At 45.8% G+C, this 13,194-nt stretch overlaps 5 protein-coding genes across 5 annotated transcripts; 1 reads left to right on the top strand and 4 right to left on the bottom strand.

Annotated features, from left to right (window-relative positions):
* Nucleotides 1-42: 42 nt before the first annotated feature.
* GL218_06066 (Bifunctional solanapyrone synthase) lies at nt 43-1,790 on the bottom strand (the record flags this gene model as incomplete). Its single annotated transcript, XM_033582763.1, has 5 exons — nt 43-541; nt 618-1,065; nt 1,147-1,251; nt 1,310-1,467; nt 1,564-1,790. 5 exons carry the CDS (start codon nt 1,788-1,790, stop codon nt 43-45), a joined length of 1,437 nt encoding a protein of 478 aa, XP_033434150.1.
* A 1,269-nt stretch (nt 1,791-3,059) lies between these two features.
* GL218_06065 (uncharacterized protein) lies at nt 3,060-3,383 on the bottom strand (the record flags this gene model as incomplete). The annotated part of the gene is made up of 1 exon (XM_033582762.1): nt 3,060-3,383. The coding sequence occupies one exon, from the start codon at nt 3,381-3,383 to the stop codon at nt 3,060-3,062; it is 324 nt and encodes a 107-aa protein (XP_033434149.1).
* Nucleotides 3,384-5,466: 2,083 nt separating this feature from the next.
* GL218_06064 (Saccharopine dehydrogenase [NAD(+), L-lysine-forming]) lies at nt 5,467-6,725 on the top strand (the record flags this gene model as incomplete). The annotated part of the gene is made up of 3 exons (XM_033582761.1): nt 5,467-5,716; nt 5,789-6,400; nt 6,466-6,725. The coding sequence occupies 3 exons, from the start codon at nt 5,467-5,469 to the stop codon at nt 6,723-6,725; spliced, it is 1,122 nt and encodes a 373-aa protein (XP_033434148.1).
* Nucleotides 6,726-7,242: 517 nt separating this feature from the next.
* GL218_06063 (uncharacterized protein) lies at nt 7,243-7,906 on the bottom strand (the record flags this gene model as incomplete). Its single annotated transcript, XM_033582760.1, has 2 exons — nt 7,243-7,583; nt 7,720-7,906. The coding sequence occupies 2 exons, from the start codon at nt 7,904-7,906 to the stop codon at nt 7,243-7,245; spliced, it is 528 nt and encodes a 175-aa protein (XP_033434155.1).
* Nucleotides 7,907-8,414: 508 nt separating this feature from the next.
* Nucleotides 8,415-12,052, bottom strand: GL218_06062 (uncharacterized protein; the record flags this gene model as incomplete). The annotated part of the gene is made up of 3 exons (XM_033582759.1): nt 8,415-11,455; nt 11,517-11,710; nt 11,781-12,052. 3 exons carry the CDS (start codon nt 12,050-12,052, stop codon nt 8,415-8,417), a joined length of 3,507 nt encoding a protein of 1,168 aa, XP_033434154.1.
* Nucleotides 12,053-13,194: the final 1,142 nt, after the last annotated feature.

Below are 13,194 nucleotides of genomic sequence, written 5' to 3'. Positions count from 1 at the left end.
TTTCACTCGACGCAGTATCAACTAGGCACTATTAAGTTCTTATTACACCTTTGAGATCTTGAACCCTCCCGGAACTCTGGTCTGAAAAACCCCTGTGGGGTCATACTTCGCTGCGGCCTCTTTCATCTTCTTGATATTTTCCTTTCCATAGGTGCTGAAAGGGTTTTGCGACCCGTCACAATAGTTTAGGTACAAAAACTCAATATCACTGTTGAGTGACCTAGCATATGATTTGATCTCGGCGATGGCTGCTTTTAGGGCAGGAAATCCGACCTGAGATGATATTTCAGGGGTCTCAACCTCGACAGCTGCCACCAAAAGGACGCAGTCATCTTGTAAACGCTCAATCCCAAACATATTACCTCCCCGGGCCACAGAGTGGCGTGAAAATGAAGTTGGAAGTGGTTGCAACACCATCGAGATGTAAAAGTTCCCATCGGGAATCTGCCTCTTCAATTCCGAGGCTAGACTTTCAAATACTTCGGCCGCCTTCTTGATAATCCTAGCGTCAAGCTTGAAGGTAAGTGTAAACCAAGTATCGCTAATGAGATATATTAGTCAATAAACCATGATTTAAGTAGCATCACAGCATTACTAATTCATATCTCTTAACTTACTGTTTTCCTGAAGGTACGAGGAAGTCGACTAGCTTTTTAGCTACTGTAGTCGTTGTCATGTTCCCCTGACCACCCGGGGCAGTCAAGAATTTTTGCAGGGATTTACTATTTTCAACGCCATCGAGATTAGTCAATACCATAGTGATGAAATGATCCTTTGTCTGAGATAGAATTGTCCACATTGCTAGGATATGATCATCCGGATTCAACGCAAGATTCTTCGTGAAGTCAACGAACGCTTCAACGAGCGTATCGGTAGCCGATTTGGGAAAGGTAATATTTCCATCCCAGATATTTCTTGCATTAAATGTTGTCATGTCAAATCGAGTGACTATGCCAAAATTATTGGAACCGCCTTTCAATACTAAAAAGAGGTCTGGATTTGTTTCCCTATTGGCCTCCACAACACTACCGTCAGCTAAGACGACTTCGTAATTAATGACCTGATCTAAAGCTGCACTGTTAGCGAATTCTACTCCGGTTCCAACTACCAAAGACTACAGAAATAGAATGATGGGGAGCCACAAACCGCACGCGAACCCATAGCGACAGGTATAAAAAGTCTTGCCACCACCAGTTAGAAGACCTCCAACGCCAACTAGGCCTTCTCTGCCACCAGCAACCATGACTCCATCTATAGTTTCTTATCAGTTTTAAATTTTCAACATGAGAAAATTCATAAGATTTCTTACGCTTTTCAAGCTCCGTATATACATCTGCCCATCTGCTTCCTGGTTGAATAGATGCGATCTTGGTCTCTGGGTTATAGGTCGTTGTTGTCATAAGACCGAGATCGATGGTGATGCCGGCTTCAATATTGTTAGAGCCGGCCCATGCCATATGGCCGCCACTATCCCACAAATTTGTGTCAATATCACGGTACTTTAGGTCTTTCTAGTTTATAAGATAGAATATCCATAAACCTCCTCTGTAGGACTTTTCTAACCTTCGAATTGCGAAATTGCAATCAGTAGTATTGACCAGAGTCTCTAAGGTCTTAGAAACTTCTTTCGTAGTTCGAGGCTGGATGATAGCCCATGGCTTCAGTTGTGCGGTGAGAGACCAGTACGAGGCAATTCGTTCTTCGTAAGGCTTTTGCTCGGGCTTGTATAAGATATCCCCTAACCCGGCCTTCTCTAGGTTTGCGATCGCGGATTGTGAAATATCAGACATTTGTTAGATTAGTAATTAGATACTTACGACTATATATTACTTATAAACTTGTATGGTTAAGACAAAGATGCATAGGTTAATATAGTTTAGCAGAAGTGTATAACTCTCTAGTAAGGTGAGAAGAAAGGTCCTAGAAAGTGATAAATAAGAAATTGTTCGAAAAGCCACCAACCTATATACAGAAATAGGAAGTGATAGTTCTTAGGCGGTCAGAGCCCATAGAATATGACCCTCACTCTAGTCTGGCCAAGAAAACTAAGGGCAACATCTTAGTCTTACTTGAGCATTATCGTACCAGCAGCCAATTGCATGACAGTTCGCACGTGTATACGACACAACCAATTGAATAAAGATGATGTAAGAGGTAGTGGAAATAACTCGGTCAACATGATTCTATACTGCCCAAACGAAGTAACGGCATCAATGTGATCACCTACCTTAGAGTTCAGATTACCCCCTATATAAGGCGAGTGAAAGCCTGCTGATAATATTGGTAGCGCAACATTTCTGACAGATCACTTATGAATATCGAGAAGGAAAAGGTAAATTATACTAATAACAAGATATAAACATATAAATACACTTGTTATTTAATAATTTTGAAGGCACCCCAATATGCAGTGATTGAAACCCTGCTCCCTTAGGGCGACCCCTGAATTGCACCGGTATCGAGATAATACACTTTAATAATTCATTTATACATCTTACCTATAAAATATAAATACGTATAGGTTAATTACATAGATATTGCATAGCCATATTTATCAAGTCTTCCTTCGTTCAAGGAGCACACAAACACTTGCTCAACATAACAACTCAAGAAATCTACCAGTGATTTTATAAGATGCCACCTAGCTTATAAGTCATAACCACTAATAGACGTGAATGTTATCGCCATCATCATCTTTAGTTTGACATGTATTAAATATTGTTTGAAATTAAACTTAGTCATTACCAAGTATCGCCAGCCATCCCAGCCAATCTTAAGACCTATTTTTTGTGTGCTGTAAATAGATAGGTACTCTTACACAGCTTCTTCCAAGTCAAAGTCATCAATTACACAGTGATTAAGAGCTCACTCACTCGCTTCAATTTCGTCTGATAAATGGTTTTATTCATCGACTTGGCCTTATGCAAACCAATGGGTACTGTTAATCACCGCCGTCAAATATAAACCAAGTGACCCTCCGCAATTAGCTGCAAGCACCTCATCCCAAACCCATCGCTAAGAAGAAAAAGGAAAAAAAAAAAACCAATACATAGCTAAGCTTAAGCGTACTTATCCCTCTCCTCCGGTTCACAGTAGTGACTCTGGCCTTCACGCATCCAGCAGTGGCACTCCTCACACTGGACGATTTCCCCCTCTGTCTCATCGGGTTCCGGAGAGCTGTACACGCTATTGGAATAGTTGTCATCGGAAGATGATTGTTCATCATCGGCATCGGAAGATGATTGTTCGTCATCGGCATCATTAGGATCGTCCATGGGCACATCGGATTCCGCCTCGGGTTCCTTCTCGTATTCCTCGGAAGACGAACTGGATTCGTCACTCACAGAGTCCTCTTCGGAGGTTTCAGAACCAGCGTAAGACATGGTACTTTTACTACTGTATGAAGGTAGTGTTTTTTCGCCTTGGTTTATAAATATTATACGAGTTTTGAGATTGTTGCTCGGTGTTCGGTTTTATATGTGGTGGAATTGATGGAGCGACTTTATGGGAGAACAGAGGTTGTTTATATAGTATTCAGTTAGGGGCGAGGTATCACGACATGAGCAACTTCGGTAGTCATTAGGTAGCTGGTGAAACAGGTCAGCTCACAGTGTATGTCATTACGGATACTTAATCAGGCGTGACGGTTCAAACTTAACAAACGACGGGGGAATAAAAGAGACTGAAGTGATTCATGATGCTCTTTGGACGGTTCTAGTTAACATATACAGGTTCTTGAAATTGTAAACGATATTTACCCTACTGACACACCAATTCCGTCAGATAACAATAATCATGCTGCTCCTTCTCCTGCTCCTGCTCCTACATTGCTGGCGGCGACTACTACTGCTACTGTTGTTAATTTTGTTGTTGTTCTATTTAAGCCCTCAAGACCACCACCTCTCCCATTGCTTCCCCGGCCTCCTTTCCCTTTCCCTTTCTCCAACCTTCATCGTGGCCTTTTCGCCACCCGTACTTCCATCCTATAGGCTATAGCCTTTGCGGCCATCGAGCCGCAGTACCAGCCCACCAGCAAGCTGAGCAAAGATATCCCCAGGATAAGAATAGTGACCCACACTCTTGGTGTCTCCCAGAATGCACCAATCACGTCATTAGTGGCGGTGGCGAAAGACTTAGCCATGTCGCCCATAGTATATGAAGTAGTTGTAGTAGACATAGTGATGATGGTGGCTGTGGTGACAGCGGTAGTTGAGGTGACGAGTATTGCGAATATGTTCTGGGGGTATAGATAGGGGGAGAGACATATTGAATGCTGACATAGTCAGTCTTCGTCTTCGTTTTCTTGCATGTTGGCGCTGGCGGTCCTAAATTATCTGTTAGTGAGAAGCATCGTTAAGGAGGATGTCACGAGGTAGACCAAGAAGCTAAGAAACAACTTCGTTGTTCCGCAAGGAACTCTAACCTAACTATGAGACTCTACCTATCTTCATATGTTAGGTACTGAGCATGTCCTTTGTTCTGGATGTCTCATCTAGAATTCTGACAGAAGCGTGGTTAAGGGGAAAAGGAAAACTGTAAGAATGAAAATATTGCTAGAGATTTAAGTGGTTTTAGATTACAATTGTTCATTTCACCTGCCATCCTTTTACGCATACTGACATAGGAAAGAAGAAAGAACTAGCAAGGAAATAGGGTTTTCTATAAGGGAAACCACCAGTTGTGCTTCTTATTTTGTTGAAGAATGAGTTCTTGTATGAATCATAGGTACTTAAGGTTTGAAGTAATTTCCCCTGCTTATTTTCTGTTTGATGCTTTAAAGTCCGGGAAAGAACTTCCTCCCCCCTAAAAATGAAAGCACTATAGGAAACAAGGGGTTGGTGCGATTACTCTGCCAGTGCACTACGAACCTAGTTGAACTCTTTATAAGGTGGTTAGCAACCTTATATTATATACACATAAACTTAGTTTAGTTGGTATAAAACAGAGACTTCCCCTGAAATATCCCCAATCCTATTTTGTAGGACCATTACTATGGCAGTTGTCCTATCCTCGATGCTCCGTCTTATGCCTCGACTATTTTTAGGATTGGTACATAGGGATTGGCTAGAAAAGAGAAAATGGCTTGTATGGTATTGGATCGACTAATAGATAGTTAACGATATTTGTGGTTTGTATTAATCGTAAATAACGTTAAGTCGGAGGTTACGTGATTATAATTTCATATAAAAGACCCCTGAGTTAACCCCTACCCAGTACACCGGGACCTATCCTCCTTTAGGATTAGCGTATCAAACCAGGCGACATCGGCGGTGAAATTTTAGAATTGTGAATCATCCCACCAATACCCACTTACTTTATCACTTATCGTTGCCCCGCCATAGCATCACCTATTCTAAGTGATAGTAAAGTTGACTATTTATTATCTATCTATTTACATAGAATAATAGGTATCGTGAGTGGTAAAACTTTACTCATTCGACTCAATTGATTCTATAAGAACCCAAAATGGCTCCAACAATCCTACATCTACGCTCAGAGGACAAGCCTCTTGAGCACCGCTCTGCACTCACCCCCACCACAACTAAGGCCTTGATCGATGCTGGTTACGTCGTCAATGTCGAGAAGAGTCCTGTCCGAATCTTCGATGATGAAGAGTTCAGCGCCGTGGGAGCTACATTAGTTCCTACCGGAAGCTGGCGGGAGGCACCTGAAGACCATATTATTGTTGGTCTTAAGGAGCTCCCCGAAGAGAAATGTAAGTTGAATCAAGTTAGGGTTCGGATATTTCAACAATTAGTTCGGTGCTAATTTCTATTCAATTATATAGTCCCTCTAAAGCACGTATTTATTCACTTTGCACACTGCTACAAGCAACAACGAGGCTGGGAAGAAGTCCTTGCCCGCTTCCCTCGCGGTAGTGGCACCCTTCTCGATCTCGAGTTTCTCCAGGAGCCCGAGACGGGACGTCGTGTAGCAGCCTTTGGATACCAGGCTGGATTTAGCGGCAGCGCTCTGGCTATCAAGAACTGGGCTTGGCAACTGACACATCCGGGCGAGCCTCTCCCCGGCGTTGAGAGTTATCCTAATGAGGACGCGCTAGTCGCTGATATCAAGAAAGATCTGGCTGCGGGACAGGCTAAGGCTGGAAAATTACCTAGGGTCATCGTAATCGGTGCGCTGGGTCGATGCGGTCGTGGCGCGGTTGATTTGTGCCTCAAGGTCGGCGTGCCCACTGATCAGATCCTCAAGTGGGACTTAGCCGAGACGGCCAAGGGTGGTCCTTTCAAGGAGATTGCCGAGAGCGACATTTTTGTAAACTGCATCTACCTGTCATCTAAGATCCCCCACTTCGTCAACTTGGACTCGCTGAAGGCTCCTGGACGTCAATTGAGTGTCGTGTGCGATGTCTCGGCTGACACAACGAACCCTTACAACCCTGGTGAGTCAATGTTCCCTGAAATCGAGTCCTCTATCAACTATACTCAATACTGACGTGTACTATAGTCCCCATCTACACTGTTGCCACAACATTCACCGAACCTACAGTACCTGTCGAGGGACTAGAGAACCCTCCTCTGAGCGTCATCAGCATTGACCACTTACCCAGCTTGCTACCTCGGGAATCTTCCGAGTCGTTCAGCAATGATCTACTGCCGTATCTTCTCAAGCTAAACGACTGGAAGAACAACCCGGTGTGGGCCGGTGCTTACAAGCTGTTCCAGGAGAAGGTGGCGACGCTACCCAAGGAGGCACTAGAAAACTAGATCGATTGACCGACATATAGGTTGCAGCGATGTGATTTCCACAATAAAAGGAAAAGATAGGTTGGCGTTATGGGACAATGTAGACAAAAAGACCGTCGGTAGAGAAATCACTCGAAAATTTCGCAAGAGTAGTTGAGCTGTAATGAATAAAAATAGCGTGGGCCGAGAGTCATAGCTGAAATTCCTTTTTCCGCGTTGTGATGTATTCCATAATAATGCCATATGATTGAAGTTGACATATTGACATAGAAAAGTTCTCTTTATAATTCGTAAGCCCCGTCGTAGTATCATATAGGCTTGTGCTAGTAGTTGTTAATCTTGGACTGTGTATTGTCTATTAACCCCCCCTTTTCTTTTTTCACGAGGTACACAAAACGTTGCAGAGAAGCATCTCAGAACCAAACCTCGAACTCATTAACAAGTTTATCCCGCCAGTAAACGCCGGAGATGCATATACACCACGTACCTATACCTATACACATACACATCCTCCCTCTCCCCCCTTCCCCACCTCTTCTCACCGCCTCCCCTCCCCTCCCTCCTCCGCCGGTCTTCTCCTAGTCTGCCCACCGATCCTCTCCGCCCTCCCCAGCTTCTCCAGCTCCTTCTTGACGTCCTCCGGGTCTCGCTGGGGCAAGCCCCACCACTCGCGATGGAAAGCCTCCTGCTCGAGTTTCCGACGCTCTTTCTGCTCGCGCTCGCGGGCGCGCTGTTGTCGCTGGGCGAACCATTGCTCCCGCGCGCGGTCGTGTTCTTCGGGCGTCGCGTACGTTAGCATGCATCCGTTCATGCGTCGCGAGGCGTCCCGGCATGCGAAGGCGATCGTTAGGGTTCGGTTCCGTGCGCAGTCTGCGAAGGCTGCCGATGGTGTTAGTATTGAGTTCATATGTATATCAAGGATAGGTAAGTATGTTATTAGGAAGTACGGTTCGACTTTATTCATCGAATTGCTATGTACCTAGGTGAAGAAATACGTAGAAAGAGTAGAACTAACCTTTAATCTCGTCTGCGCACTGATCCCGCACGCGCTGGTTGAACATCTCTCGAACCTGCGCTTCTTGACTTGCTGATAGCGGTAGCGGGTTACGGGAAGGCATTGGCAGGCTTATATCTTCTGTCTTCCTTGTACTACGACTACTGCTGCTGCCGCCGGGGGCTATCGGAGGTTGTTGAGCTGCCATTGCGGCGGCCATGGACTATCGACTGTTGGCAGGGAGAGAAGGTTGGAAGTCGTCGGGATATTATGATATATTTTTTCTTTTTGTCACTTTAGCATTATATGCTCTCTATATGTTGAAATATTTTGAGCTACCGATCTTATTTAACTCATCGTTCGGTCGTATTGATCGTATCGATTGTGGTGGTGAGATCGGCGAAGCTCCGTAGCTCTATAATTGCATTAATTAATTTTGCCATATTTCACCGCCTACTATAACTATGCTAACATCGGATCATCCGTAAATATGCAAATAAGAGATAATAAATTATAGGTAGCTTGGTTCTCTTAGATCTTATAAGAGGATAGATATACTGTATATTTTTTGCTTATATGTCATTACACATGAGCATTTACTTCGGAGATTCTTAGAATAAATAGTTCAGGCGCTGATGAATTCTGTAGCTATAGCTTGTCGCTACATCCGCTTTTTCCCAACTGTCAAAAACACATAACCGTTTTCACCCAACAGCTTACTCCAGCACAGGTGTATTCGGCGCAGATTCTTCTCTCTCAAGGTCTAGACTCTCCTTTTCTTTACCCGTCTTTTTCTTAATCGCGAACCGTGAACCCCAGCTGACTGACTTATCTTTAGCATGTCTGCTCACGCTCGTAGGTCCCAGAGAGGGGCTGCTGTGGAGGCTTTCATAACTACGACCAAGAGACAATCCAGGGCCACTACCGCTGCTGTCTTCCGCATATTCATCAAAGCTGCTACGTTCGACTGATGCGTTTTTATCAGAGTTGGTGACGCTGCTTGGACCCTTCTTAGCCCCCAGACCGCGTACCGATGATGTAAAGCTAAATTTTGAAGAGCTCCCCTTACGTAGTAGTTTTCTAAACCCGCTTTCCTGTTCTTTATTCCCAAAAGCGAATGCTTGGTCAGAAAGAGTGTTAGATAGCGGCTGATCTAAAGTGAGTGACTCGCGCGATTCGGTAACAGACGGTGTACCGATGCTGAATGCGTCGCGGGATTTGCGAGACTCTGATGGCGACTCATCTATAGAAGGCGCTGCAGCTTCGGACGCTGACGATAAGGAAACACGAGGCCTCTTCTCCTTAGCCCAGTCCTTATCTCGAGCTTTACCTTTTCCCTTATCTTTTGAGTCCCTCAAGTCTTTATCCGATTCTTTTTCCTTATCAAGTTTGGTACGGAATAACCCCGCCATGAAAGTAGGCGCAGCAGGATTGAGACGTTGGCTCAGTGTCTTAGAGGACGGCTTGGTGCCAATGACTCCCACTTGGCTAGGCAATGCGTGTAATAATTCAGAGTCGTCAAGAATTTCGTCATCGGCATCAGCTAGGGTGGTTTTTAGAGCAGACGGGGAGCCATGAATGGAAGGTCGCCTAGATGGATTCCGCGAGGCTGCCCATGGACTGTCATCGGCAGACCAGAGTCGACTATGTTGAGGACCCCGGGTCCAAATGGAAGAGTTCTCGGTAGATGGACGAGGTAATTCGGACGAGGCGATAGAAACGGGCCGAGGGCTGCTTGGATCGCGCTCGGAGAATATGTTACTTCCGATACTATGGGCGTTCGCGGCGAGGCCAAATCGATGCGAATGCAGGCTTCTCGCGCTAGGGCTGCCAGTATCTAGGATCTCTGATCCCGTAGAGTTCCGATTGAACACATTCCAACCAGACGAAAGACTAATTCGCCGCCTAGTCGGAATAGCGTCTCCATCTTCTACTGAACGCGGCAATGATTGAGTCTGGACAGATTTCAAAGACCCTAGAGCTGGCGGTTCCTCGGTCGTCTTAGGGCCACGGTGAAGCCATGGTAAGAAGCTCCGTCTGTTTGTAGATTGAGGCGGCGGGGCAATGGGCGATGAGGTTGCATTGAGCTCTCTAATTCCCTTGAGTGATCGCCGCTCACTATTTTCACCAGTATACTGAGAGAATGGTAAATGGTGAGAGGAACCTTGAGGGCTAGAAAAGATGCTAAGTGAGCGAGTTGAAGAAGTAGGTGACTGGGGGTTGTTCTCGGGAGAAAATGCCGAGCCAAATGTATTATGGCGGGACGGTCGAGAGTTGGGACTGGGGGGCTCGTCGTCCACAAGATCGTCAAGCATTCCCGCAGGTAACAAAGAGGTTGCCGTTGGACTAAGCGGCGCACCACCAGTGAGTTGTCGCAAGCGTTCTTCATCGGATAGGCCGGAGAAGTCGGGATTGTGTTCTATGTACGGGCCTTGAGCGAACCCGGGAGGGATGGTAGGAGGTCGAGAGGGACCAAACGTGGTTGACGCTCCATATTGCCGATCTGCCATTGAAAATGGCAAGACAGGCGACGGCATGGCTACATTGGAGAGCGAATTGCTGTTCCGGCTTCGTCGTTTGAGCTGGTTTTGCGTTCCCAGGTCGAAATCAACCCCTGATGAATTTGCTTGATTATACATAAAAGGAAGACCAGACTGTTGCGCTGCCGTTAATTGGGTCTGGAGTACAGTTTCGTAATCGCTGACCATCCGTAATTTCCTGTTGGCGGCATAGAGCCGTCGTTGCAAGTCCCTGGCGCGGATTTCCCAATCTCTCCTGATCTGACGGTCTTTCTCACGCCATTCCTCGCTCTCCTCTCCACCAGGTAATTTTTTCCTCTGCTCCTCCGCCTCTTTTAACTCCTTGCTCTTTTCCTTGAGCTCCATCTCTTCCTGGGCTAGGCTCGCCTGTGCCTGGGTAATCTCAGCACGTAGCTCTTCAGCTCGGCCATCGCCTTCCTTCTGACAAGTATTCCGGTCCTTCTCAAAGGCGCTTTGGCGTTTTTGCATCGAGGCAATATCCTTCTCCCATTTTGCTATATCATCATACAGCTTTTGTCGTTCGGCTTGCTTTTCCTTTAGTAGCTTTTCCTTCTGTGACTTCCGTTGCTGCGCGCTTCTCATAGCGCGTTCCGTCGAGCCCATTTCCCTCTTCAATTTTTCAGTCGTATCATCTTTCTCCTTCTGTATCCGCCTCTTTGTCTTTTTCTCCTCCGCCAACTCATCTATCAACTCCTTGTGCTCTTTCTCATCCTTGGAAATCTGCGCCTGCGTCTCGTCAATTTCTTTTCGAATACTCTCAAATTTTTCTCCCAGCTCCTGTAACGACTCCTCCGAATCTTTACTTAGGGCATCTTTAACAGATTGATCCATACTAGTCGTAGAAGGCGAATGCTTGCGTGTTAGGGTATTTCGTCTTGGGCCAGTCAGAACGGCCGGGTTAGCTTCCCGTATAGATACTACAGAATTATCTGGAACGGACGCCGTTTCCACGCCAGCAGCAGAGCCCCTAGTAGCTCCATCTTCATCCCCGTGATCACTGGGCATGGCTAACTGCTGCTCTTCGGGGACAAAGTTGGACGGTAGACGACCGTCTCCGAGTTGAGGACGACCATCTCTCCCGTATGTTCGTAGGCGTATCACGCGACTGCCCGCTTGAAAATTGTTATACCCAACAGCAATGACTCGCACGTTGTAAAAGTGATTTGGCTTTAGACCCGTGACCGTAATAGCCGTCTCTTGGTTTGCGGAATCGCCAACTGGAGCAGCAATTGTTAATTCAGCGTGCGGAATTACTACTACCACATTTCTATAACTCACCATTGACGCCATTGACTTGTATTGTGAACTTTGCAACAGGCCGAGTAGGCAGCGGACGTGTCCAGTTGAGCGTAGCAGCATCGGCACGGATCCCAGCCAACGAGACATCAGGAGCATCAGGTACCTCGACACCAAGAACGCCGATGAGTTCATTGACGGACTTTCTTAAGGTCTGGACAGCTCGGTGGGCCAACCTGTAATGTTGCGACGGTATTAGATACGGAGAGCTGCAGGCTGCAGGCTACAGGATAGAAATATACATACCACACAACAGCTATACCAGTGACGAGCATATTGGCATGATACAAGACTAAAACGTCGAGTCGTAGTATTTTGGCGGCGTGGATGCTAAACTGGTAGATCTGATAGGGTGTCGCCTGGGCTAGCTCGGGTGCTACAGCCCAGTAGAAGAGAACGCAACCGATGACAACTATCAGGTTTAGATGAGTCGTCTTAGGCTCAATAAACCACCAGGCCAGCAAAGCGCAAACGAAGAGGACGGTAGGAACAGACGTCGGCCATGGGGTCCATAACATATCGCCGTGGTCGAGAAGCCAGACTATCAACAAAGAAAAAAAAAATATTGCCCAAGAGGGAAGAGAGGAGGGGGGGGAGGATTAAAAGAAAAGAGAACTTGAAAACATACAAAATGATTGGAAAATGTTTCCTCCTACCGTCGAATTGCCTCCTCTAAAAAATGTGGGCACCCCGGCTGAAGCTTGGGGGAACAATGGAGGCTTACCGGGCTACGTATAGCACCTAAGCAGTCAAAGAGCGCTAAAAATTGAGACGCACAAGCTGCACCGACATGGGAATTAACCATGTGCGCATACGGCGTTAGCGGGTTAGAGCTTCCTTCGTCGGCCCTAACACTTGATTCTAGGCACCTAGATAGGCAAGTACGATTAAGCTTATTGCTGTTTAAGCCTGCCTTACCAATAATATCTGGCTTGCCTTAAAAGACCCTATTTCACGTTAATCTCAATCTAGTAAAGAACTAGGTAATCAAGGTTGGCTTTGATAATTAAACCGGTATAAAGTTTATTTAATTGTGTAGCTTATAGTCTAAACTATTTTTTATAATACTAAAGTCTCTCATACGATAGCTACATGTTCTTTTTATTTTAGGGTTTTCATTAAATAAAAATAAGAAAAGTCAGCTTAGGGGTTTGTAGCTACCTATGGAATAAAGGCTTCATAATCACTTATCGTGGAACCAAGCCCTAGAAATAGAACATGTCACAAGCGTGCCCTAGATCTGCACGGCCAGATACTTAGTCGGATATATAGGTTAGGTACCTAGGTATAGTTAATCAACACCTCGGTAGCGTTGTGCGACAATGCCTAGGAAGCTTGGTGAGAATTTTGTCCAATCGAAACAGCGGTCCGGCAGTGCGAACTGGCGCTAAGGATTGGATATGCACTTCGCTTCGTACCCCCGATGCCCCAAACTTTTATACCCGGCTTACTGACTTGTGGTTTATAGGTAATAACTGGTTGAACACCGCAGCTCTCCTTCAAGAATGCACGGATGTAAACCGAAAGTCTAAAGATCTTCTCGCCATTACCATTTATGGTTTGCCCATCTCCCGAACCCCATGGGGACTATTGCGAGAAGCCAACGGAAATACCGGAAGCAACACGATAAATGTTGTCATATAAGCTCAATCCCGATGTT

This window comes from Daldinia childiae (assembly GCF_008694065.1).
Source record: "Daldinia childiae strain JS-1345 chromosome Unknown Scaffold6, whole genome shotgun sequence".
In the NCBI taxonomy this organism is placed as follows: domain Eukaryota; kingdom Fungi; phylum Ascomycota; class Sordariomycetes; order Xylariales; family Hypoxylaceae; genus Daldinia; species Daldinia childiae.
This window is presented reverse-complemented; position numbering and strand designations above follow the sequence as displayed.